We start from the raw sequence: 26,229 nt of genomic DNA on the forward strand, positions 1-26,229 counted from the left end.
ACCGTTTTCTTACAAATTATTTTCAATGCGTATATAAAGTTATTTAAAGCTTAAAATGTACAAACATAAAATTAGAAGTTCAAAGTAGTATTATTATATATAAAAATTAAAAAAAATATTTAAAAACAAGAGAAACAATATAATATGCATACACACATACACACATATAATCTTGCTACTTTTTTACTTGTCTACTATATAATATAGATAAATAGCATAAAGAGAGTAGATACAATACACATACACATACACATGTCATGTATGCTCTATAATAATATGTTCTTAATATTTGTTGTATTGCTCGTTATAATAAAATAATATGCCAAAGAAAATTTAACCAATTATTTATAATAAGAAAATAATTTTATGTTTGATTTAAGATTACACATTTATTAAAAATAAGCTTTAAAAATTAATCTCTTGTTTAAAGTTTGTCGACACAAGAGAACGTTGTCAAAAAAATAAAAGAAAGAAACAGAAAAATTATCATGCATGAAATATATGATTGAAATATTTATATACGTAAATTATACTTTACTTATTATACTAAAAAGTAAAGTATAGATGATGTATTGCCATAAAATTTAATAATATATGAATATGATAGTTTCTATTTACGATGCTGTTTTTTTTATCTGTAAAATAGGATGAACAAAAGAAGTGATATAACGTAAACACTAATTGTAGACCTTAAAGAAGGTACAGAATTGCATCCATCGCTGTCACAGGTAAAGACGCACGTTCGATATTGTAGTTTATCTCCAGGCTGCTGTACATAGTTGCAGTAATTTCCCAAGTTCGAGGTCGAGCAAAATCTTTTTGTACCGACTCCACCTGATAGAATATACATGAATACGCGTATATATACATAATTATATTTTTTTTAATTATAATAACTTCTTATATTAAGTGTTATGAAGTAGTGGTTGAATTATGATTAGATGAGAATGTGATCGATCATGAAAATATATCCTACACACAGTTATATACGCATAAATAATAAGTTAGTATTATTTTTTTTATATATACTTTACATCTTTGCTAACCATGTATTCATGCACATAGATAAAAGAATATGATTGCACAACAAACAATTAAACATATTATATGAAACGAAATGATACAAGCAGAGTGTTTAACATATATATATGTATAAGGTAGTAAAAAAGGATCCAATATTTTAAGAGCTTATAATAACCAAAGGAGTAAAAAATGTCTAATTAACATGAATCCTAAAATCAATCCTTTCGATGTAAATACATTTTTATTATTTATGAGCATTCGATATCGTAAACGAGTCTTTGGCAACATATTCAATGCGCACAGAGGAATTTGATTAGAAATACACTAACTCAAGGAGTATTTGAAAGTGTAAGTCAATCTATGATCCATAGATGTCAGAATTGCATTCAAATTGAAGGAAAGCATATTGAATATCTATGATTTATATATATTATATTTGCATCTATGAAGTAATCTTTGTTGATTTTAGTAATATTTTTTTCTTATTTTTATAATGAACTTATCTTGACAACCTTGAACTAATATATTTCTTTTTGTAGATTCAATATGTTGCCATAAGACTCGCTTACGATATTGAATGCTCATAAATAATAAAAGTCAGTTTACATTGAAAAGGTTGATTTTACAAATCATGTTAATTAGACCCATTTTTACACATCTTGTTGAATATTATTAGTCCTTAAAATATTGGATTCTTTTACCACCCTGTATATATATGTATGCTACCGTGAAAGACAGAAATTGGAAAATGTCAAGATTCACATGGACGCTTGTCAACACATACCAAATAGGTCGGTGAAAGACCGAATATTTGGGTTTATTCTTATACATTAATATTTCGAACATACATCAAACGACCATGTGAATATTGACATTCTCCAATTTCGGTATTTCACGGTAACATATACAAGGTGACTCACTAACTCTTGCCACCAAGATAGCTCCGAAAGTATGATAGTAGCAGAAAAGTTTATAGAATAAAAGTTGCATGCAAAATTCGGGAGTATAATATGACGTCAGTTCTATTTTGCTAGGTGTAGTCGCTTCCGAGATTGAAGGGTTAAATTTATTCTTTTAAATGGAATGTTTTTTGTTCTTTTAATTGGTACTTATTTTCTGATAACGGCTATTGTGGCGAATCCAACGATGTGTAACATTAAATACAGTAAATATTTATTAAATACGGAGGAATTCATCAAACCTGACTATGTCCGACTGTTCCGTCCTTTGTCGGAACAGGGTGACGCAACCTTGACGCACGCACGACGCAAGAACTTGACCTTTTTGACCTTCAAATACTTTAATGTTGCACATCGTTGAATTAGCCATGATAACCGCTATCAGAAAATAAGTACCAATTAAAAGAACAAAAAACATTCCATTTAAAAGAACAAATTTAACCCTTCAATCTCGGAAGCGACTACATCTAGCAAAAAAAAACTGACGTCATATTATACTCCTGAATTTTTCATGCAACTTTTGTTCTATAAATTTTTCTGCTACTATCATACTTTCGAAGCTATCTTGGTGGCAAGAGTTAGTGAATCACCCTGTATATTTAAATAAAACAAGCGTTCAAGAATTAGTAAAAAGAAATAAGAATAAGAGGTAAAAACTTTAAGCAATAACAAGATTTCGTGACACGAGAAAGAGAGAGAGTAGATTATTAAAATTTAGGACAATTATTTAATGTTTAGCATTATTTATTAGAAGTAGCAATTAATTGGGTGCCTTTGAAAAAAATTAGACGAAAAAAAATGCAACGAATTTAATATTAAGGCATCAAATTAATTGCTACACTTAATATTTTTATATTGTTTATTTTATAACTTAACGATATATACATATACAGGTTGCCCCAAAAGAAAAAAAAAAGAAAAAAGAAAAAATAAAAAGAAAACGAAGAATCATATTGACAAATGATGATATTAATTTTATAGAATTACAATATATTGTTTTTGACTTTAAGATATTAACCTTCGATTATAGTATTGCTTAAAAAGTATAAGCCTATGATGTTGACACTCCAAGTACGTGCCAAAAATATTTCTAATTTTTCTATTCGGTAAAACGAGTTTTGGGACACCCTGTATATCAATCGTTCATATATGGAGTGTTCCGTAACTGGTGGTACAAGCGAAAAAGGAGTGATTCTATTTGAAAAATTAAGTCGAAAATATAGAATAAAATTTGTTCGTGCACGGTTACCTTTTCGAGAAAAATAAATTCGAGTACACGTGCAATCCTGGAAACTAAAAGCATCGTTTGATAAGCGTACCATTATATTGACAATGTTTATCAACATATTGAGAGGCACAAAAATGTTTTCCGAAATATCCGAGAGTAAAATAGTAAAATCTGTCGAGTAAAAACTTGACATATTTTCAAATCTAGTTTTCTCTAAAACAAAGTCTTATTGTTAGATGAAAATATTTGAATCTACATTTTCGACTCACCCCTCGTTCGCTTATACCACTAGTTGTAACTAGTGGTAACACCCTGTATATTAAACTCAATTCTTGAATAAAACAGAAATTATAGTTCAATATATCAATATACACATAGTATGCTTAATTTAGAAATGAATAAACGATCATGCACATACAACATCGAATAATTTAACGGAATAAACCACGAATAAAGACCTCCATATCGTCCAACGGTCTTGACGCAATAATGCGCCTCATAAACGTGACTGCAGTTTATCGGTTGTAGAGAATTTTCAATTAATTCGCCATCGGAGCATTGCCATTCGTCCGCGGATGTACATTGGTAACATTCCAGGGCTACAATTTGATCGATTTAAGTTATTTTCATAGATCACCGCTGTTATTGACACCGTATGACAATGAACAACAATAGACAATTTTTCATCAGATTTCACTCTTCTAGATACAATCTCCTCTATTTATCTATCATTTATTTAGCTTAAACACGAAACTACCCAAATAATAATTAGTTAAAAAAAATGATCACATTGTTAGTTATTAATATGAAATAACCAGTTTTTGTACATTCCACCAGTGCTTCACCATGCTATGCGATATATTAATACCCATTAGGCACCGATATTCGAAAATTAAAAAGATTTGTCGTCCTTTGTTTTACCCTCAAATCGGCCAACGTGTTTCACGCAGTACTGTGCTCCGAAAATGGCGTCGCAAGACTCTGGTTCTACGTCAATATCACTTGTGAGATATTCGTTGCATTGAAAAGGATGTGTGTTGTTCGTGCTGGTGCATTGGTAACATCGAATACTGTGGACTAAATAATAAATGAATAATAAATAAAAGATAGTTTTCGAAAATTTTCAAGCGACACGGAAAGTGAAAGATTTTGAGGGCTTTGAGATGCTTCACTTCTGTGTGGGTTTCACGCGCTTTTCTTTTTTCATATTATTATTTTAGTTCAAATAAAATCTAATAAAAGATCACAAATTCCCAAATTTGTATACACAGAAACTAATTTAGAATTATTAAACTTTCCAATTGATATAAATAAAAGAAAATTAGTTTCACAAGACCAGAGTCATGAATTTCCGTTTTTTTCTTTTTATTTTTTTTTTATTCATTAAATACATCCCTAACTTCATCTTAAAATCGACGATTTTAGTGAAAGGCGATTGATAATTATTAACACGACTAACGACGTTTGACCAAGAATTATAGTGACGATGAAAATTATGACGAGCGACAAGTACAACGTAAATTATAAAGATAAAAGACGCGGGGGAGGCCGAAGAAGAGCTACTTATATAGACCAACATTATTTCTGATGGGGGTTTACTTGCACCTATTCTATTATATGCATTCCGCTGTCCTAATTATTACGGCGAGCATTCCAAGAAGTCGCATAAGCGGAGACTGAATTTACCTTATCATGCAGCTGCAATAATTAATGTGATTTAGTATTTATTTTAGGTCGCTCTGGCGCCTATGGTTTTTAGTTTTATTCCGTCGTAGATATTTAGTTCCTGCTAATAGGTTTAGTATATCCCTTATTCTCATCCGCCCTTCTTATTCTAACGCATAGCGGAGGAACGGGTTGCACTTTTGGATGGCGCGTGTACTGTCGTAAGGGTCGAATAGATCGAATAGTGGAAAAGTACTGAGAAAGATTGAATATTGCAAGGGAAAAAATAAAATGAAGATATTATAATAGTGGAGGGACGTCACATAACCATTATATTTTTCCTCTACAATAGTACAACTTTTTTCCCTTTAGAGTTTTTTCATACAATTTGAACCCATCAGCACTCTCGTGATGAGATTTGCTCACGCTCTGCGCGCATGCGTCAAATATTTCGCGCGTTTAATAACTTTTTAATAAGTTTTCTGCTTTAACAAATATTACATTTCAAGTATAAAGTAAATATACTTTTAGGTTATCTACATGTCAACAATGTTGTCAGTGAAAATTATAATAAAGACAAGTTATTCTAAAGGAAAAAAATACTTACATAAACGGCATTTGAGTTAAACAAAAAAAAAACTTATTATTAAAATTTTTTAATGATTATTTTAAATTATTATCACATTTTTTGTTTGTATACATGTACATTAATTGTACTTGTAACGAATAAAATTTAAAAGTAACGAATTATACCGAATTCAGTCGAATAATCGTAAATCAACGAAGATGCACGAACGAAAGTAAATTTTTCATGCTTACACCTATACTCCCATGATGAGAAAAAATCTCACAATTTCTGAGGTGCATGAAAAAAAACATTTTTGTTTAAACTTTACATGGGATTGAGAAATTTAGGGAATTTATATTTTGAAAATAGATAAAATTTCAACTATCCATTCCATAAAAAAAAAAAGTTATCGTTGTTTTAATTCGAGCGTGAGCAAAATGCTCATAATGGAAGTGCTGACGGATTAACTAAAAGCAAGATATTACATTAGTTAAATAATCCTATTTTTTTTAAACGATGAGACACTCGATATATATATATATATATAATTGTATTAACATGCTATATGATTAAATACTTATATATTCTGAATTGCAACGTCATAATATCTATTAGTATTTTTTAAATTCTTTGGAAATTAAGTATTTATTGGATAAAAACTACGAACCATCATATATACTTACACACATGCACGCGCACTGTATGTATACATAAACAAGTATACTTACATTCGTATTTGCCAAAACTTCTTTGCGAATCGTTTTAAATAATTATAAGATTAACATGATACATATAAATATCACATTCAAAAGAAGATAAATAAAAACAAATTCTATAACAAAATCTATGTAAATTACAAATGTATAATTGATATTATGTAAAACTTTAACTTTTAAATGCACTAAAATTTTTCGATACTATAATTTGTATTCTCATAACATTTCAAGTTGAATGCATAAGTGCACCTGTTAAGATTTCCTTAGCATAGAAATATTTGAAGTGAAAATAATAGTGACTAATTAAATTTCTCGAGAAATATCAACCACGTAAACCTATGGAGAAATCTGTTATTTATGCCTCGCCCATATATTGTCTTGATCTCGATAAATTTTAATCTCTGAAGAATATGCATATACATTGCGCTATTTATCTTACCTGTTCCGATGTAAAGTAAAGAAATCACAAGTATCGTACACATCTTCGTAATATATTTAATAGCCATTTCAATACGATTTTATCTTATATTTGACACTGTTGAAAAACGCATAGACATCCTCACAGGCTGCCTCACGAGTATTACTAACTATAACGATACACGAATCATTTTATTGGCTTATTATCCGACTAAAACCGAATTTAGCCGAATATTGCCGATCTCCTTTGATGACGCATAAAAACTATCGTTGAATAAAAAACGATTTTTCGATATACATGTAATTGGATTTTTTGGAATTTATCGTAATTTTACTATTTCTTTAACACAATGTTGATAATAATTTATGGTAACATCATGTTTTTTAAAGTGGAGTATTTACCAAGTAATGCAGCCATTTTTTATAATAGTTCTTTAATTAATCAATCTATGTAAAAAAACTCGATTTGTGGATTTGTTTTCGTTTGATGTGTAAACAAATGCAATAATCATCATTAATATTCCTAAGTAAAGAAATGACTATCATGTTAACTTTCACAGAAACATTAATAACTTGTCCATAAGTCATAAACATGTTGAAGTCTTCTAATTTGTAGAAAAGGAATTCGGGGAGAAATCAGTCTTTCACATATTAAAAAAATCTAATGGACAATTTATTAAATTATTTAAAGAACAACATTAAAATATTTATACATGCACGTCATTGCTACTATTTAACCAAAACATTCAACGACGAAACTAAATACTGCAGGACACTGCAGGACACTGCAGGATACAGCAGCGACGCACAGCTGTTTGTCTATTTTATCTCTCTCGGCAAACTTCGGCTCCCCCGAGTTTACTCGAGTGAGCGTTTCACATCGGAAAATATAACGAATCGGATTTATTAATTGGCCTGCCAAAAGTGCGTAAGCGGTACGCTTAAAGAAATTTTCACTTCAATAAATCATAACATCAATCAATTTAGTTAATTATTTGATTTATATCATCGTCCTTGCGCATATATATATATATATATATATAGTTACCTGCGCATATGCATATATGTATATATATATATATCGCGCATATAATAGATAATATATAAATAGAAAATTAATTTTGGCAAGAGCTACTAGAGGCGCTATAATCAAAAAGTATAAGAGACCTCTGTGAAGACAATGGTAACTAAATGCAAGCCGTCCCGTTAACACGGAGGCTTGCGTACCCTGATTACATGTAACCTTTCATCAGCCGTCATCGGCAAAAAGCAAGTACGTCAGTAAGCAGAGAAAAGATGGCTACGAATGTTGCTCCTGAATGTCAGTATTTTTACGAGGATGTCATTTATCGCGTGGACAAAAAAGGCAACGTCGTTTTCGGTATCATCATGGAAAACGATGATCAGGATATGTCCGACGACAGTTCGGATGGAGAGGAAAGTCCTAAACGAAAAAAGGGCGAGATCCGTGTTGTCTGGCATCCGTCTGGAGATGAAGAATTAATAAATTCTAAAAAGGTGTGCAAATTGATCGATTTGGGATAACGTATTTTCCGAACAAATCTAACATTAATACTAACGTTTCTTATCGTCTTTGTCAAAATCACGTTGAGCATTTGTATAGTTGCCAAAAACGACATCTTTTGGTTCATATTATAATATATAATTCTGACAACTGGAATTATATTCAAATTTAAATTAACGATATATTTTCAAAGATTTTGTAGTATCAACAAATGGTTATAATTTAAATCTTATTTTTTATTCGACAAGCTCATATATAATATACATGACTTTTTCTATATATTACTTACAATGTATCGTATTTAGGTGCATTTAGCTGATAGGACATTAATGCCAGGTGATGTTGTGCGTCGTATGATTAAAGGAAAAGATACACAAAGAGGATATTGTAGAGATATCGAGCTTACTGCGTGCATCCAAATTATCGGCACCAAGCAAGTTCTTACCAATATTAAGAGCGAAGATTTAGTTCCTTTAGAAGTATGCAATGTGATTTATTGAATCATATATTTTTAATATCTATTTCTCTTATATTACTCACATTGTTATGTCTTTAAAGGAATTTGCTACAGAGATTGCAGTTTGTATGGATTCGTGGGTAGGTGGAATTAAAATGACACATTTCAAAGTTTGGGTAGCTACACCTGATGGATCTCGTTGTGTTATCAATGAAATGGATTCACGCGCACTGGGACAACTGGAAGAAAAACGGGACAATGTAAGAAAATGGAATGTTTCTAACAATTAAATCACTCATATGCCAAATCAATTAACTTTACAGAAGAAAAAGAAAAAGTGCTAGACAGGATCTTAGCGGTGTTAAGCCCATTTATTAAGGACATTTATTATAAATTCTAAAATTGGTGTTAATCAATTTGGCCACTCATTGAGTCGTTGCCCAATTGTGTATTAAAGTTTATACATAAATATTATTTATTTTAGGACAACGATTTTCCTCATTCTACTGAATTTTATCCTGGTCAAAGTTTATGGGGTCCTATTCACTGCCTTGAACAAGCACAATGGATTCATTGTACGAAAGAAATGAAAGCGAAAAGGAAGACAAAACCACAGAAAATAACCAAAGTAATCGTAGAGAAAGTTGAAACAGATTGGGTAGGAGTTCAATGGCAATGTAGAGCATATTCAAAAGATGGAGTTTGGTCTGATCAAGCTCAACCAAAATTTGTAGTTGAAGGAGAGGATTTAAAAAAGTTAAAGTTACTTAATGTCTTTGAACCATCTACATTACAAGTTGGTGATCGTAATTATTATGTAATTAAGGGCAATGAAAATGTTATAACTCGAGAACAATGGAAAAAACAACAAAGAGATATTTTTCAAGTTCCTAAGCATAGCCCCAAAAAAATACGTCCCAATATTAATGTCACAAAACCAGCTGATGATAAAACAACGAATGATAAAAAAGTTGAAGAGAAAAAAAAGGGAAAAGAAAAAGAAAACGTGAGTGAAGAATCCATAGAAGACAGCACTCAAAACAATATTAATAATTTACAAAATATTACAAGTAGTAATACATTGATGCCACCTCCACAAGTACAAAATACTGAAAGTTCAGATGATTGGGATACAGAAGATACTGGTTCCCAGAGTGACACTGGTTCGGTATGGATTCAACTAATAAAAGAAATGAAATAATTGAATTTTAATCACGTAAACTGAATTTTATCATTTTTTTTAGATATCCAGCGGATGTTCCAGTATGTCATCTATGGGTAAAAAGAAAAAAGGTCCTGCATTAATGACAAAAGTATTGAAAAAAAAGAAACTGTGCAAAGCCAAAAAAAAAGTACCACCAGCTCCATTAATTCCAGGAACTAAGATAGTTGTGGAAACACTCTCCACCAGTACAAAAGCTAATGTTGTGTGGCAAGATGGTTCTGTAGAATTTGGTACGCAAATCAAATTTAATATTAATGACTTTGCCAATATTCCTAAGATATATATATATATATATAATAATTTATATTTCTGTAGGTATTCCATCAACACAGTTATATCCGATTCATCATTTGGATGATAAAGAATTTTTCCCAGGTGATTTTGTTTTAGATCAAAAAGAAGAATCTCGAATATACGGTGTTGTACAAAGTGTCGATCACCAAGGTCGAACCGCTAAAATAAAGTGGTTTAGGACATATACTTGTAGTCAAACTCCACAGTAAGTATTAAATCATTTTCTAATCAATTGCATAGACCAAAATTTATATAACAAGTATGGTTCACTTTTATAAATCTGTTTAATAATTGAAATTTGTATTAATGTTAAATTTGTTTTATAGACCGACTTTATTAGAAGAACGTGAAGTAAGCGTTTATGATTTGAAGGATCATCCTGATTTTCAATATAGACCCGGTATAGTGGTAATACGTATAGCTAATTTTGAAGGAGAAGATGTTGGATGTACTGCTGGACAAGTATTGGATAATTATCCAGAAGGTCGTGTCAAAGTATGGTGGGTCGATGGACATATTAGTATGTGCTGGCCACAAGATTTATACAAAGTTGGTGAGTATGACAGTGATGAAGGAGAACTTTGGGATGATGTATCATCAGATGCTTCATGGGAAACTGAGTTAGAAGATTGTATCATTGCTGATACTGATACAACAGAGCAAACCGAGCTAGAAATTATAAAACCAAAGTTAGCTGCACATATTGAAAAAGCTAGAATCGCAATGTCGAGATTAGAAGAACTTTTTACACAAAATCCGTCATTGCAAACTACAGAAGTAATGCGAAAATTGCTGGAAGTTTATAAAGACTGTCGATATATGGATAAACTTATGGGTACGTCATTTTTCCATGAAAGTCATTTTCAAGGATTACTCGAACGTGTAAGAGAACGTGGAAGAGCAAACGTAGCACAACGAATGGCAGATCAAGTAACAAGACTGTTTACTCAAAAATCTGATGGATCAGAAGAAGAAAATATAAGTAAAGACAATCCAAATATTACTCAAAATACTCCTTGTACTATAGAAAGAATAGTAACTAATGTAATGGATGTAGCAACAACAGCTAGCAATAAAAATAATGAAGATAATAATAGAAAACAGAACAAAGAAGAAGCAGAATCAAATAATCGATTGTTGATTAATGTCAATCCCTATCCTGAAGATTCTGGATTATATTCTGCAGAGAACTCCAAAAAAGAATCGGGTTCTAGTGAATCTAGTGGAGATTTTTTACTTAGCGAGGATGTTAATAACGAACGTTTACCGGCCGCAGTGACAACCGAATCAGTAAAAACAGAAATAGATAAAACTCCAAAAATGCAAACGCACGAAGCTAATTTTCATATTGCTAGTTCGCATGTTTGCGTAAAACTTTGTACCCTTATAAAAGCTCAATTAGTATTGGCGCATTCAGAAGTTTCAAAGCGCTTTGGTTTATCAAAAATATCGTTATCAGATGCAGCAAAAGGTTCATCGCCTCATAAAAAACAAAAGAAAGAAGAAGAAAAGCAGGTAGAAACATTGTCAGAACCAGTCGAATCTATAGTAGATATCCCACCACTAATTTATGCAGAAGGTGAAGGATTCTCCATAGAAGAAACTGCTCCGGATAGTCATAAATTCAAATTAACAATGTTCCAACCTACAGATCCTACTAATTTCTTTAGAACGGTTTCAAAAGAACTGAAACTTTTAAGAAGTTCCCTTCCACCGGGAGTGTGGGTAAAAGGCTTTGAAGATCGTATAGATTTATATTCTGTGATGTTCCGTGGTCCTGAAAAAACACCATACGAGGACGGACTTTTTCTTTTCGACTTTCAGTTGTCTGCAGACTATCCTGCTGCTCCCCCACTATGTCATTATATTTCTTATTGTAGTGAAAGACTTAACCCCAATCTTTATGAAGATGGGAAAGTATGTGTGAGTCTTCTTGGAACATGGTCTGGTCGTGGAACAGAAGTATGGACTAGTTCTTCTACTTTACTCCAAGTTATAGTCTCTATACAAGGTCTTATTCTTGTATCAGAACCCTACTTCAATGAAGCTGGTTTTGAAAAACAAAAGGGTTCTCAGCAAGGCAGAGAAAATTCTAGAATGTATAATGAAATGGTAGTATTAAAATTGGTTCAAGCTCAGACTAAATTATTGTTACATCCGCCTCTTGTGTTTAAAGACATAATTATAGCACATTTCAAACGACATGCAGAAAGATTATTACAACGATTAGATCTTTGGATGGAGATATCCGAACAACATAATAATCAACATCCATTATCTCCTGTTACACCAACCACATTTAAGGAAATTTCAGAAATTGGTAAATTCTAATGTGTATTTTGATTGTTTGTATTTTTTTATTTTTGGATCTAACAAAATACATTCATGATTTGATTCTTTTAGATCAAAAAATTCTGCCTGAATTTCCTTTGATACCGGCTTCCAGAGGTTTTTGTATCACACTTAGAAAAACATTGGCAACATTTAGAGACGTACTTATTAAAGAAAGTATACTACAAAAGACAAGCAATTTACCAAATTATACAAGAGAAACGATAAATAATACTATTCAAGAACATCAAAACATAAGGACAAATATAGAAAACAAAGAATCAGAACACGATACTAGCAGGAGCTGTGTACAAGCAGATAGTAAATCATTATCAAATGGCAATTTAAGAAAAGGCTTAATTTCATCTTCCCCTGCAATCCCTCCAAGTGAAAGGAAAAAAAATTCATCAGAAAGAAGTACCAGCTAGCCACAAGGTAAACTTATATCCAAATTTAAGCGCATACTTTGCGAAAATTATACGAAATTTCGGTAATATATTGAATTAATTTATTAAATTAGATCCTGTGAAAAATGTTTATGATATCTATTTATTAATATTAACATTAATAATGAGATAACTCCTAACAGAAATGCCGCTGTCATTGCTCCGCAGCTAGGATATTGATATTGTTTAGTAATCATTTAGTAATATAACTGTAATTGTATAAGGGACATATATATAAAAAAGTGATATGCTATTCTTGTGCACTCCTTTGTACAATTACAAAAATAAAATATAAAATTAATATGTGGTATGAACCATTTCGTGATACCACATATATGTATTTAGTTCTATAAATCGGCAGCAATAAACAGCTGCCTTATTAAACAGAAAAATATTTGTAAAAGAAAAAGATCTTGAGCATACAAGAAAGATACAATTCAAAATACATTGGATGTTCGTGAAATGATAAAAAATAAAAGATATACTAATCTTTAGCAATACGTCGAGTCAACATTAAATACTTTGCAATAGCATTAAGAGATATGATAATAATAGTTATTAATTACGAGTGAATTTCATTGAGTAAATTTTTAGTAAAAATTCCTATCTATTTAAGAATAAATCATTTATTAAATTATATTAAAGTCATTATGCCATCCACTAATGTTACATTGAAAAAACTATGAAGAAACTGTAACTGCAGTAGATAGTAGTTTAGAGACAAAAATTCATATTTAAACAAAATTAACTGACACAGATAAGTATAATGTTAAAGATTCTGGTAGAAAATAGTATATATGTAATAAAAATTACAACGCTTCATTATCCATATAATAGAAGTCTCATTATTAATTATTAATATAATTGTTTTGCATATTAGTGGAGAACAAATCTTTAATTTTTTTAAATTAATTTTTACAAAATATATTGCACAACTCATTAAGCAATTATTTCAATATTTAAGTTAATAGAGTATATATGTTATCGTTAAAACGTTTAATCCGTTATTTCATAGAATAACTAGATTTTCGTGAAATATCCAAAATATTCGCTAAACTATGAAATAAGCTAAAATTATATACTTTAACTAGTTATTCTATGTGCAATAATCAGACGTCATTAGTTAAAGCATTAAATAAAAATTTGATGTCAAAAGTATTAGAGAAAATTATTCTTCGATTTTGTTTTAATATACTTACAGCGAGTATTCGTACTATATTTTAAAGTGTTGTTATGTATAATTATTGAAAAAAAAAAAACATACTTAATTTTATTTTTCCTACGATATTTTAAATGTAGTGAAAATTTGGCTTTAAAAGCCAAAATTGATCTTCTAAAAAAAATATAAAGAATTAAGAAAAATATCTAAATTTATTTAATTAAACTGAATAGTTTTATTGTTGTAAAATAGAATTTTAATATTTTTAAAAGTAAAATAAATGTGTTCACAGTAAGCTTTTATAAGCTTTCGTTAAACTTTCTGGCCTGGTCCTAGTAGACCACGAAGAATGATTACAGTAAGTATAGACATGAATTGAAACAAAATCGAAGAATATTTGTCTTATATTTAACATAAAATTTTTATTTTATACTTTAATTGCGTCTGATTATTAGATACATAGAATAATCAGGTAAAGTGTATAATAAAATTCTTATTATATGCTTTCCCTAAAACGCTTCGATATTTCATGAAATAACTAAATTACACACTTTAGCGGTAACATATATATGTAACATATATATATATATATATCTATGCACATTTAGATCAAAACATTTCTTAATATTATTTTTAATTTATTTTTATAATTTTTTTAAATGTAAAATGTTCTATATGCAATAAGATAATTATTTGTATTTAAAAAAAAAGGAATACTTTTTAAAAATTATATTTGGAAAAGAAAGTTCTGGTTAATAGATATAATAAGTGTATATATAAAAAAGCTAATGACACATTTTTGTTATGTTTTATGAGATTTTTGTGTTCCATCTTTGATACATTAACAATGATTTAAATTACTAATGGTCATTAGCAAACTCATAATCATACAATTCGGTACATTTAATGTAATGTTATTTTTTATTTTTATTATTAATTTTTGTATTTTACTTAATTAAGTATACTATCTTTTTTCCTTCTGAAATCTCAAGGACTATTTAATTAATGAAAACAATTTATGAAGTTTCATGGTATGATTTTATATAAGAAACAATAATATTTATTAAATGTTTACATTTCTATTATATGTAATTAGATGAGTACTATATATTATGTTGATGAACAATGAATTAATGGTTATGAAACTTTTGTAACGATTGACGCAATTTTACTTTACTATCATTCATATATCACATTTATCTCATTTTTATCATATTATAATTTGGAACAGCTATTATGAAATTTTACGCCTTATAACGTAATCAAAAGGAAAAAAGACGGTTTATGCTCATACGAAGGAAAATGGTTTCTCCTTCGATATTATATGGTGCTGAATGATTAAAACAACATAAGAAATAGAGAAAGAAGAATAAGTAATGGGGAAAGACGAAAAAAGGGAAAGAGAGAGAGAGAGAGAGAGACAATGTGACACAGAATTTACAGTTTGTATTAAAAGAATGTATAACTAAAGATAATGATATAAGCAACAAAGGAATAGTAAAAAAGAGGCAGTAAGTGCGGTAAATATGAAAGTTTGCTGCAAACTTAGCGAAAAGTGATGTTTGGAATGCCTTGTATATGTGCCAGCTATTTATATTTACATTTATATTATTATAAAACATATTCTCAGAAGTCGCATCAAAGCTTTACTTTTATCATATACACATACTCTTTAAATAGTAATAATGAAAAGTGATTATTATATAAATCACTTACGCGTATTGGTTTGTGCCAGTACTACTTACAATAAGCAGGAAAGAAAAATAACAATTACAAAATATACTGCGAGTCAGATATCATACCATTATAAATTATGCTTTTTTAAATATAAATATTATTTTTAACATTTAAAACAATGATATAATTGCATATAAGTAAACACAAATACAAAAGAATGTACTATTACGTTACCTTACAGATAAATAATATTAGGATTATATTCTTATTATCTCATAATACTCGCAGTAGTTGTACCGCCTAGTTTGTCTTCTTCTCACTTGACATTTTCACGCGTTGGCATCTATTATTCAGAGATTACAACAATTGCGTGAATGATTTACTATATATGTAACTTGGTTCCTTAATTTTCAATCAATAAAAAGTCATGCGATTAAGAAATATAATAACTTGAAATTATTCTTTTCTGTTGTTTAGATTGTAAAAATCCGAATCCTTGTCCTGTAGACCCAGCCATAGTGTCTCGCTTCTCTTTTTGTGAAATCGTAAATCTTCAATGTGACATTTCTCATGTCAATGAAAATAAATCATATATAGACACAGCACAAGTATACAGACTGAATATTTTAAGCATTTAATAAAAGATCATTGTTAAACCAGTAATACATCTCTTATTTCTTTTAAACATATTAAATTTACATGAACTTTGTAAATATATACAATTTATGCCAAACAAAAAATGTAAAAGTCTTTTTATTGGACCATTTTAGAAAGTATTAAAACATTTTACACTGCATTACTATTAATTTTCTCAGGTATTTTATCTCTTATAGTATTAAAACAGATAAGCTACATTCTATATCTGTTATCACTTGTTATCTATCGTCGTTGATTCATCAGTCGACAATCAACGCTACACCCAGTTTATCTTATTCACTGAAAAGAAGAGTTATTCTATATCCTTTTTAAGTGAAGTTATAACAATTTATCAATTAAAATGTATTCCAAAAAATTACTGTTCTACCTCGCAATTGGTTTTCGTAAGTAAATATAAACAAGTACTTAACAAATTGTATAAAATACTTACAATATATATTCGCTGGTGAAATAGTTATTATAGGAATCTTTGTCGACGAAACAGAAGCAAGACGTAAAATACTACGCGGTCGTAAAACAATAACAAGACAATATTATAGTAAGTAATAGTTACAAAAAATATTGATGAAATTTGTATGCTCATTTGTTTCAACATAACACATTTAAATATTCAAACTATTTTAGGAGGTACAGCTATACCTGCATGGTCGATAGTACTGCTATGTGGGATTAGTATGTTGCTCATTGGCGGTGGTCTTTATGTTTTACTACAAAAGTTTGTAGTTGATCCAGCTGACGCATCAAAAAGCCATTCGTATCAACCAGCATTACAAAACGAAGCATAATTTTTAATAAATTATTATAATTATTTGTTTTTGTATACGTTTATAAAAATCATTAAATTATAATTCATATATATTTTTTAACTTATGTATTAATAGGGTGGTAATCAATATATTTTTAATATTATATCTGTATAAACACAATGACAATATTTTATTTTTTTTGTCCATCACAATTACTTAAATTTTTTATTTTGCATCTAGCAATGTCATTTAATAATGTCGTTATTAATTACTTCTTATTTCCAGGTTTATCAATTGACTACAAATATTTTTAAACTATAAAATATTCCACGTATCATTAATTATATTGCATTTTCTTGTTAATAAAGAATTACAATAATCTCTTAAGGAAATGAACCTAAATTATAAGAAATTATTATTGTAAATTTCTGTGCTGTCAAAAATAGTTGAACGATTTCTATCTTCTAATTAAAAATAATTATAGAGAACAGCATTACCGTTACGAAATACTATTTACCTTTAAGACATATCAGATTATTCACTTATATGTATTATACAATATAGTTAATCATTAATTGATAAGAAAGAAGAATCTACAATCTAAAATTCTCTACGATGATATTTATCAGGATCAAAATATGATGTAACTACTACACGGTTATTAAATTTACGTCCTGTCAAAGTCTGTTGTGCTTTTTGGCAATCGATAACGCTGTTAAACTCAACGAATACCTATAAAATAACAATAACAGTAAGTTACACATAATAATGAAAAAATATAAAAAGATATAAGAGAGATGAACAATTCTATAACATACTTTTCCACATCCTGGAACATCAACACCTTCGATAGGTCTTGGTATTTCTACAGATCGAACAACACCATATTTGTTGCATTCTTCCTTGATATCTTCTAAAATATCTTCATATTCCTCTTCTTCCATTAATTCTTCTGGTGTAACCATATTTAATAAGCAAAGTACCTGAAAATATGTCAAAATCATGTTATTTCAATGTTTATACTAGTGATATCATAATTATTTATATATTTACCTCCGTTGCAGGTCCACTTGTGCCTACCATAGACAGACCAGGAACTTGAATTTGTACAGGGGCTTGTGCTCCTATCATAGGATTCTTTGCACCGACACTAGCTCGTTGTACGATCAACTTCTTGTCTCCTAGTTGCATACCATTTAATCCAGCAATAGCTTGATCCGTCATGGACACATCAACATATTCGCAAAAGGCGTAACCTTTTGATAATCCTGTTGCTGAGTCCTTTACTAAATTGAAAGCTCTCAGTTGACCAAAACTCATCAGTAGCTCCTTTACCTAAATTATCACAATGACATTATTTGTATATTTTCATGTAACTAATATAAAATGATCTATACTAATGTAGACCATGCAATTTTCCCTTTAAAATAATAAAATTAATAATAATTTATCTATGTGTGTTTTGTTACTTTAAAACATTCTTTTATTCTAATAATCATTGAAATGATTTCATTGAAAGAGATTATGCATCAAATATATGCACGAGAATATATAATAAAATTAATTAATTTTTTAAACATATAGAATATTTGATAATCTGTAAGATTATATCAAAAAAACATACATATTAAATAATTACTTCAACAAATACATGATAAAGTTAACACGATATTTATATAGTAAATGTTTAATTTAAAAATTTCATTCAAATAGAAAATTGCATAGTATAAGAATATGAAACTGATTGTTGAATGTATAGATGTGCCTGGTAACACCTATTCGTAATATGTCTATGCATTATTTTATTATATATAATATTTAATTCTGCTTAGTACCTCCTTCCTAAACAAAATTCGAATATATCTAAATAATATTCTTCTTAAGCATAATTTCTCGTTTCTAGAATTTGTATAATTATTAATTATGTTTAAAGTATGTGTATATGTGTATATATATATATATATATATATATATATACATGTACATTATACAGTATATATACATATATATGGATATACATATTAACATAGTGATATTACTTACATGAGCCCATTCATCACAGAGAAACTGTAAACTTTGAAATTTAGATAACAGCATGTTGCATCTATCGAGGAGGTAAAATACGACATACCATCCTCATATAGATTTAACAAAAATATTCCTGATCTCCTCACAAGCTAGCAACATGCTTTTACCGATAAATTCTACCAGAATATCAAAGAACGCACCATTAGCACAGAAGAATCACAGACTTCGGGAAAGGGGCTGCAAAATCGCATAAGCCCAATGTACGAAGGCATGAAAATGAGATAAGTACTTGCCTCGAGGGACTGGACTAGCCTCTCTCCAGGCAGTGTGGTATATTGTCATGTTCGGTAGTAGTAGTAGTGGTAGAAGTAGTGGTAGAAGTAGTGGTAGTGGTAAGCAAATGCTTTTGATCAGCGCGACCCTAAGCTAAGAAATGGGGAGAAAGGGCACTGGTATCAGTCCACAATTTACTTTACAGTAACCAAAGGATTTTACTTTTCATTCTATTTTAATCATATTTCACTGTAAGGAAACTTTTATTAACTCTCCAATGATGCAATATAGCAGTTGTTTACTTTTGTTTCTCTGTCACTCTCAGTATTTTCTCTTTGCCTAAAGACACATTACTGAAATTTGAACACGTAAATTTCATTTGCGTAACCTGTAAACGCAATAAGGCACAAGATGAAGATCTGTAAAGCCTGTAAAGAAAATAGCTGCAAGGGAAAAAGATATTCCTGAAAAGAATAGATACCAGAAGACTTGGAGCTGTTACCAGATGCACATAAAATTATGTGTTGACCCTGTAATCCCATCCAAAATAAAACCAATTTGCTAGATAAAACGTTGATTTGTTTCACTTGTAGAGCTATAAAGAGTCTTGTTGCATAAGCATCATTGCCATAAAAAACCTGGATAATATTCCTCTGTAATAATATTCCTGTCAAGTATACGTTTTTGTTTACATGACATTTTTTCATCATTCTATGTAATATAATCTTTTGTTTATCTTTTTTTTGTGTGCTTTCTCATTTAATAGATAATAATGCAATTGCAACAACTTCCCTTCCCTTCTTATATTTGGACTGCGACACATTTGCTAAACTATTCTTGTTCTAGTTAGTCGAATTAGAATTTCTTTGGCTGGACCTAGAATATGCCTAAAAAGGATTTAAAAGAAAAAACGACTGCTGCGACTGCATGCCATTTAAATGCTGCAACGCCTCTAACGATTTTCTTTGTTATCTATGTATCTATCCTGCACAACTTCGGGACAATGTGTGACAATGATAAAGGAATGAAAGAAGATATTGAACGCATCTGCTAATCCACAGAGATTGATAAAAGCGAAACCTGATTTTCCTACCTAATGACCTAACCGACGCAGAAATCCAGTGGATACACATACATACCTCTGTAGAATTTTGGCAGACTGGTACACCTTCCTCTGTTTAATCTCCGCTAAATAGCTAAGTACCTATGTTATAATGTAATCCTCTTTTGTTTAACTCGTAATGCTGAGGATTTACATAATCAATAATCCTACAGCAATAGAGTCCTAACATTTTCGCATTGCAGTTATTTCCCAGTCATTGATGCTTTTTTTTATTATTTTTATACAAGACTAAATACATATTCAATAATCAAAAAGTTAGCTTCAATGAAAGAGAACTGCATTTAAAAGTGTGCAGTGAATACAAATGGATTAGTAAATTTATTTGCATACCTGTTCCTCATTCAAATAATTCGGTAGACCACCAATGAAAATCTTGTGTGGGGAATCTGTAATTAATATGTATTATATATTAAATTGATTATATAATATTAGAATATTAACACATTGACGTCAGGAAGTTTAAGGGGTAATACAACTGATAAAAAAATAAAAGATGATTTTTAGGAATTTTTTTTCTCGAAAACTAGGAAAGCTATTACCATAAAATTTTATTATTTATATAATCTTTTTTTTTCTTTCCAAAAATTTACAAAAATCCTTTGCTCAGCTTATTTTTTTTTAATTCAAAAATCAAAAAGATTTTTATTCTTTGCATAAATGACTATCGCATGAACGAGGGAAAATTAAATTAGTAAAAAAAAATAAAGAAATAGAAACACAAATTGAGTGTGTAGTGTTTTGTTCAATTGGTTAATTGAACACTTTGTTAATTTATTACTAGATTTATTTTCCCTAGTTCATGCGATAGTCATTTAAATACAAATAAGAAACTTTTTGATTCTTTCTTCCATATATATACTGGAGGGAATTATCGTGCCTACTACTGTTTTTTACGTGCTATTTAAAATTAAAAAGAACTGGCAGATAAAAATATTCTTACAAGTAAAAAAATGATTATATAGCTAGAGTCAATAAATAAAATTAAAATAAATTACATATTAATAGTTTTCCTAGTTTGTAAGACAAAAATTCCCCAAAAATTACCTTTTACTTTTTTGGTTCAAGTAGTACTATGCCTTAAACAAGAAAAATAAAAAAAAAAACTTGAAAAAAAAATTTCCATTGTTTCAATTCCTGAAAAATCTATTATGTTTTAACAAAAAATTTGATCCATTTACAGTGTTCTTTGGATTTATTTCTACGATAGATATATGAAAATATTAATTATTTATATTTTCGCATAATCCAACGCCAATGTGTTTATATAATGTATATTGTACATTGATATATAAAATGTATGCATAAAACATACCAGGAACCGTACCTGGCACGTTCATGCTTGGATTATCTGTCATTCCTGGCATTGGTTGATAATCGTGAGGTCTTCTTATTTTTAAACTTTGTCCTTTAAAATTAATCCCATCGAAGGCCATAGCTTGTGTAGTTTCATCTATTGAACGAAACTAAAATAAAAGAAATTTAATATAATTACAAAACTTCTTACTAATGATTATATATATAAAAATTAGAATTTCTTTATACTCGGTGGTAAAAAAAAAAAAGGATCCGATATTTTAAGGTTTTATAGTACTTATCAAAAGTAGTAAAAAACATGTCTTATTAACATTGATCCTAGAATCAACCCTTTCGAAATAAATTAATTTTTATTATTTATGAGCGTTCAATATCGTAAACAAATCTCTTGGCAATATAATATATGTAGACAAAAGAATTTGCTTAGAAATATACTAGTTCAAGGAATATTTGAAAATATATATCAATCTATGATCCATATATGTCAGAATTGCATTCCCATGGAAGGAAGACATATTGAATATCTGTAATTTATACATATTATGTTTGCGTTTATGAAATAATCTTTGTTGATATTAGTAATAGTTTTTACTTATTTACATAATAAATTGACAACATTAAACTAATATTTCTTTTTGTAGATTCAATATGTTATCAAGAGACTCGCTTACAATATCAAACACTCATAAATAATAAAAGTCAATTTATATCGAAAAGGTTGATTTTACGAATCATGTTAATTAGACCTATTTTTACGCATCTTGCTGACTACTATAAGCTCTTAAAATATTGGTCCTTTTTTTACCAACCTGTATATACAAGATGTCCCATAGTTGACGATACAAATAACCAAGAGTGACTCTAATTGCAAGTAAAAAACTTAGATGAAAGTTTAGAATAAAATTTATTCATATAAGCCTTTGTTTTGAAGAAAAATAAATTTGAAAATTTGTCGAGTACACACAACCCTGAAAACTAAAAGCCTTGTTCGATAAGCATAAGAATATAACCGATATAAGAAATATCATCATACTGACAATGTTTATAATCATATGTTTATAATCATATTAATCCGAGAGTAAGATAGTGAAATTTATTGAGCCAAAACTGAATCAAATGCATGAGTACTTGACAAATTTTCAAACTTATTTATCTCAAAAATGAAAAATATTTTTTCATGTAGAATCACTCCCTGTTCCCTTGTACCATCAGTTATAAAATACGCTGTATATGCAGGATAAATTAGCTAACGTTGGTATCTTAAATATCTTTGTTGTTTTGAAAGATACGTCATATGTCTTAAGGAAAAAGTTGAATGGTTCAATGGGGCTAATATGATGCCAAAAATACTTTATTTCTTAAAACAAAATCACCATTTTTTAAATACCTACAATCATAGTCCCTTTCATAATGACTTTAATTGTTCAAAGTCATTCAAGGTCACGGACAGAAAAAACATATAAGAAATGAAAAATTCCTTCTAGATAAACTTTGGTTAATATCTACTAGTTGTTTAGAAGTACTGGAAGTGTAGATGTAAGAAAGCGTAAACGTAAAAATCTCACGAGTAAGAAGAGACAATGTAATTAGTATCTCAGCAGTTACAGAAATCAATCCATATATGAGCACGAGAAAAATTGTCCAAAAAATACTCACAAGTCAAAATAGCGTAATACGAATTTTGATCTAACGTAAATTTCATCCGTTTCACATATCGCTACATCAGGAATTACATAAAAATGATTTTAAAAATTGAATGAATTTTGGTCAATAGGGATTATGTCAACATCGTTAATTTTGACATAATGTCTTTTTTACGGACGAAACAACATTCAGTAATCAAAGCTCAATTAATCTATGGAACACCCATTATTGGTCTGTTGATAATTTGCAGTGGTTTTGAGAACTTGACAATCAAAAATAATGGAACGTAAACGTATAGTATAGTATAGTATTTTAAACAAGCAAGTAATCAATCACAGGACAAAAACATTTGCAATTTTTGCAAGAAAATCTACCTATCTTGTTGGAAGATGTTCTTTTACAAAACCACTATGATATATAGTACTAACATAATAGCTCTTCTACCTATTATGCCCGAATAGTAAGAGATATATTGGATTCTAAGGTTACTAAACTGATGGGTCAGTACACTCGCCTGATTAAAATCCACTGGATTGCTATAATAATATACACGATAATCAGCAGCACAATATGTGCGAATATCATCCCGGATGTACTTATCAAAGTTCAATGTGCTAATCAAGTTACGTTTGTACGTTTACAGCAATGTATCGACGAAACGACTATCTTTTTGAATATTAAATGACCTTAAATAATTATAGTCACTGAATTCTTAATGAAAGAGACTATCATTGTAGATGTTAAAAAAATGGTGGTTTCATTTAAAACAAAAATTAGATAACATTGATATCTTTTCAACATATGAAAGAAACATAAATTTTTGTAGCATCATGTGAGCTCCATTGAACCATCCAAATTTTTCCATAAGATATTTGACGTATCTTTAAAAACAACAAAGATATTTAAGATATCAATGTTAACTAACTCACCCTGTATATGTATATATAAAGAAAATAATATTGTAATTTATTATTATACCTCCAAGAAAGCAAAGTTCTTATCTAGATTGATCTGACAAGCAAGGACTGGATTCCCTGCAGCTTGTGCAAGGCCTGATAAATGCATCTGTTGATTGAAAAATTCCATCATCTCTTCTTCCGTGACTCCAAATGGAATATTACCAACATATAATCTTCTTGCTTGACGAGTGATCGTACTACCAACAACAGGGACAGCAGCTTGAGGAGTATCTGCTACAATATTTGCAGGTATTTGGCCAGCAGCTTGCATTGCTTTATACTGTTATACAAAGAAAAAATTAAAATATTAATATTAAACTAATTACTATATGAAAACAATTAATACATTGTATGTCAGCCCTATATTTTTATGGTATTTTCAACCTATCACTTGTTTAAGCGCACATATCAAATATTCAGTTAAAATATAGTATATTATTTTGTAAAAATAAATAAAATTTGTACTATATATTCTTTCAAATGTCCATTTCCCAATAAACCAGAAATGCGATAACTGGCACTCAAGCTTTCAGTAGTCAATATCTAGCTGACATACAATGTATAAAAATTAACATTGAAATGTTCTTAAGTTACCTGCAAAGGTGTAATATGTTCAAATCCAGGTGGTGGTACATCCCAATATAAGGATGGCTTTCTCCTTCTAGAACTACGACTTTTTTTAGGAGAACTGCTTCTCTTACGGTCTCTACGGTCTTTGGAACGAGACCTTGATCTCTTCCTACGTTCCCTACTACGTGATCTGTGTCTCCTATCACGATCTCTGTCCCTATCACGGTCCTTATCTCTATCTTGTCTTTCTCGATCTTACAAAATAATGATTATTATGCATTAATATTTAAGTAATTATTGGAAATAATATTTTCTTATATTTGAATAAATTATATCTGCATTCCACTTAACCTTTTATAGTCCTCCAATGTTACTCCGATGTCACATATTGACATATTTACATTTTTCTTTACTTACTTAAATTTTGTTTTCAAATGTGGCATACGCATATTGTTCTATAATTTTTCTTTGCTAACCGGTAAGATTCTGTATAGCTATTATCAACTTTAACTTGAGATATTGTAATAAATCTAATATTCACATTCTAATATTCACATTGTTAATTTGTATTTATAAATTAATATTTGTTTGTTTCAAATTACAAATATTTTTGTATAATTCCGACAAAAATTTAGACTATAAAAAATTAAATATGGTAAACATAAAACATCTTTTTTAATATGTTTTAATAACACCAATTCTTCAAACCAAAAAGACAACACTGGCAATTTCTCTAATAACTTTTATATATGTATATATATATATATATATATATATATATATATATATATATATTTGCTATTTGTAGATATGTTAATTCTTCGAGATTTTATTTATATAAATATATATTATTTATTTCATTATATATACAAAAAATAACATGCTTTAAAACATCAGTCAATTAATGAAAAGAAAAGAAAAAAGAAAAATCATTCAGACAAATTTGTTTATGCGTACAAGTGTAGCTCTCCGGCCATTACATTCATAGAAATCCACTTATCTTCACATAACGCGGGAAGACTTATGAAGAACAAAGATAAAAAAATCCTATTAAAAAATTTCTTACCTCCATTAAAATCTTCTCCCATCTTTGATCTCCCTATGCAAAAGTACTATACTATATTATATGAAAATATGTTGAAAGAAGACGTTAAAATCTATAAACGTCAGCCGCTCCCAAAAAGATTTTTATACCGAAATGGCGTGAGAGCAACAAGAAGAACAA

General features: G+C 29.3%; 4 protein-coding genes across 8 annotated transcripts; 2 read left to right on the forward strand and 2 right to left on the reverse strand.

Annotated features, from left to right (window-relative positions):
• Positions 1–369: 369 nt before the first annotated feature.
• Positions 370–7,624, reverse strand: LOC122515210 (U-scoloptoxin(05)-Sm1a). 2 transcript variants are annotated; one of them, XM_043632467.1, is made up of 4 exons: positions 6,599–7,624; positions 4,132–4,287; positions 3,669–3,809; positions 370–834 (listed from the first exon to the last, which is right to left on the reverse strand). In XM_043632467.1, the coding sequence occupies exons 1-4, from the start codon at positions 6,663–6,665 to the stop codon at positions 632–634; spliced, it is 567 nt and encodes a 188-aa protein (XP_043488402.1). In that variant the 5' UTR covers positions 6,666–7,624; the 3' UTR covers positions 370–631. The 2 variants fall into 2 exon arrangements, with proteins under 2 accessions (XP_043488402.1, XP_043488404.1); XM_043632469.1 differs by having other exon boundaries at positions 749–834; positions 3,629–3,809.
• A 144-nt stretch (positions 7,625–7,768) lies between these two features.
• On the forward strand, positions 7,769–16,136 carry LOC122515209 ((E3-independent) E2 ubiquitin-conjugating enzyme UBE2O). 2 transcript variants are annotated; one of them, XM_043632466.1, is made up of 9 exons: positions 7,769–8,094; positions 8,407–8,580; positions 8,660–8,818; positions 9,043–9,726; positions 9,803–10,013; positions 10,099–10,282; positions 10,404–12,397; positions 12,481–12,843; positions 15,245–16,136. In XM_043632466.1, the coding sequence occupies exons 1-8, from the start codon at positions 7,873–7,875 to the stop codon at positions 12,834–12,836; spliced, it is 3,984 nt and encodes a 1,327-aa protein (XP_043488401.1). In that variant the 5' UTR covers positions 7,769–7,872; the 3' UTR covers positions 12,837–12,843; positions 15,245–16,136. The 2 variants fall into 2 exon arrangements, with proteins under 2 accessions (XP_043488401.1, XP_043488400.1); XM_043632465.1 differs by lacking the exon at positions 15,245–16,136 and having other exon boundaries at positions 12,481–13,246.
• A 551-nt stretch (positions 16,137–16,687) lies between these two features.
• On the forward strand, positions 16,688–17,200 carry LOC122515352. Its single transcript, XM_043632668.1, has 3 exons — positions 16,688–16,730; positions 16,802–16,885; positions 16,972–17,200. Exons 1-3 carry the CDS (start codon positions 16,688–16,690, stop codon positions 17,130–17,132), a joined length of 288 nt encoding a protein of 95 aa, XP_043488603.1. The 3' UTR covers positions 17,133–17,200.
• A 218-nt stretch (positions 17,201–17,418) lies between these two features.
• On the reverse strand, positions 17,419–26,210 carry LOC122515211 (splicing factor U2AF 50 kDa subunit). 3 transcript variants are annotated; one of them, XR_006303234.1, is made up of 9 exons: positions 26,071–26,210; positions 25,029–25,258; positions 24,454–24,714; positions 21,830–21,980; positions 20,848–20,903; positions 18,147–18,428; positions 17,912–18,076; positions 17,611–17,825; positions 17,419–17,490 (listed from the first exon to the last, which is right to left on the reverse strand). XR_006303234.1 is itself a non-coding variant. In XM_043632470.1 (8 exons), the coding sequence occupies exons 1-8, from the start codon at positions 26,090–26,092 to the stop codon at positions 17,694–17,696; spliced, it is 1,299 nt and encodes a 432-aa protein (XP_043488405.1). In that variant the 5' UTR covers positions 26,093–26,210; the 3' UTR covers positions 17,419–17,693. The 3 variants fall into 3 exon arrangements, 2 of the variants coding, with proteins under 2 accessions (XP_043488405.1, XP_043488406.1); XM_043632470.1 differs by having other exon boundaries at positions 17,419–17,825; XM_043632471.1 differs by having other exon boundaries at positions 17,419–17,825; positions 21,842–21,980; positions 26,071–26,209.
• Positions 26,211–26,229: the final 19 nt, after the last annotated feature.

Source organism: Polistes fuscatus, unplaced genomic scaffold (assembly GCF_010416935.1).
Source record: "Polistes fuscatus isolate 324 unplaced genomic scaffold, CU_Pfus_HIC Scaffold17, whole genome shotgun sequence".
Lineage (NCBI taxonomy): Eukaryota > Metazoa > Arthropoda > Insecta > Hymenoptera > Vespidae > Polistes > Polistes fuscatus.

Coding starts and splice junctions, on each gene's coding strand:
- LOC122515210 (XM_043632467.1), bottom strand. CDS start 6,665: ATGGCTATTAAATATATTACGAAGATGTGTACGATACTTGTGATTTCT. Junction 4,288..6,598: donor TTTACTTTACATCGGAACAG/GTAAGATAAATA, acceptor TTTATTATTTAG/TCCACAGTATTCGATGTTAC. Junction 3,810..4,131: donor ACACGTTGGCCGATTTGAGG/GTAAAACAAAGG, acceptor ATCAAATTGTAG/CCCTGGAATGTTACCAATGT.
- LOC122515209 (XM_043632466.1), top strand. CDS start 7,873: ATGGCTACGAATGTTGCTCCTGAATGTCAGTATTTTTACGAGGATGTC. Junction 8,819..9,042: donor TGGAAGAAAAACGGGACAAT/GTAAGAAAATGG, acceptor TATTTATTTTAG/GACAACGATTTTCCTCATTC. Junction 10,283..10,403: donor ACTTGTAGTCAAACTCCACA/GTAAGTATTAAA, acceptor TTTGTTTTATAG/ACCGACTTTATTAGAAGAAC.
- LOC122515352 (XM_043632668.1), top strand. CDS start 16,688: ATGTATTCCAAAAAATTACTGTTCTACCTCGCAATTGGTTTTC. Junction 16,731..16,801: donor CTACCTCGCAATTGGTTTTC/GTAAGTAAATAT, acceptor CTGGTGAAATAG/TTATTATAGGAATCTTTGTC. Junction 16,886..16,971: donor AATAACAAGACAATATTATA/GTAAGTAATAGT, acceptor AAACTATTTTAG/GAGGTACAGCTATACCTGCA.
- LOC122515211 (XM_043632470.1), bottom strand. CDS start 26,092: ATGGGAGAAGATTTTAATGGAG. Junction 20,904..21,829: donor CGTGCCAGGTACGGTTCCTG/GTATGTTTTATG, acceptor TATTAATTACAG/ATTCCCCACACAAGATTTTC. Junction 18,077..18,146: donor CAAGTGGACCTGCAACGGAG/GTAAATATATAA, acceptor ACATATTTTCAG/GTACTTTGCTTATTAAATAT.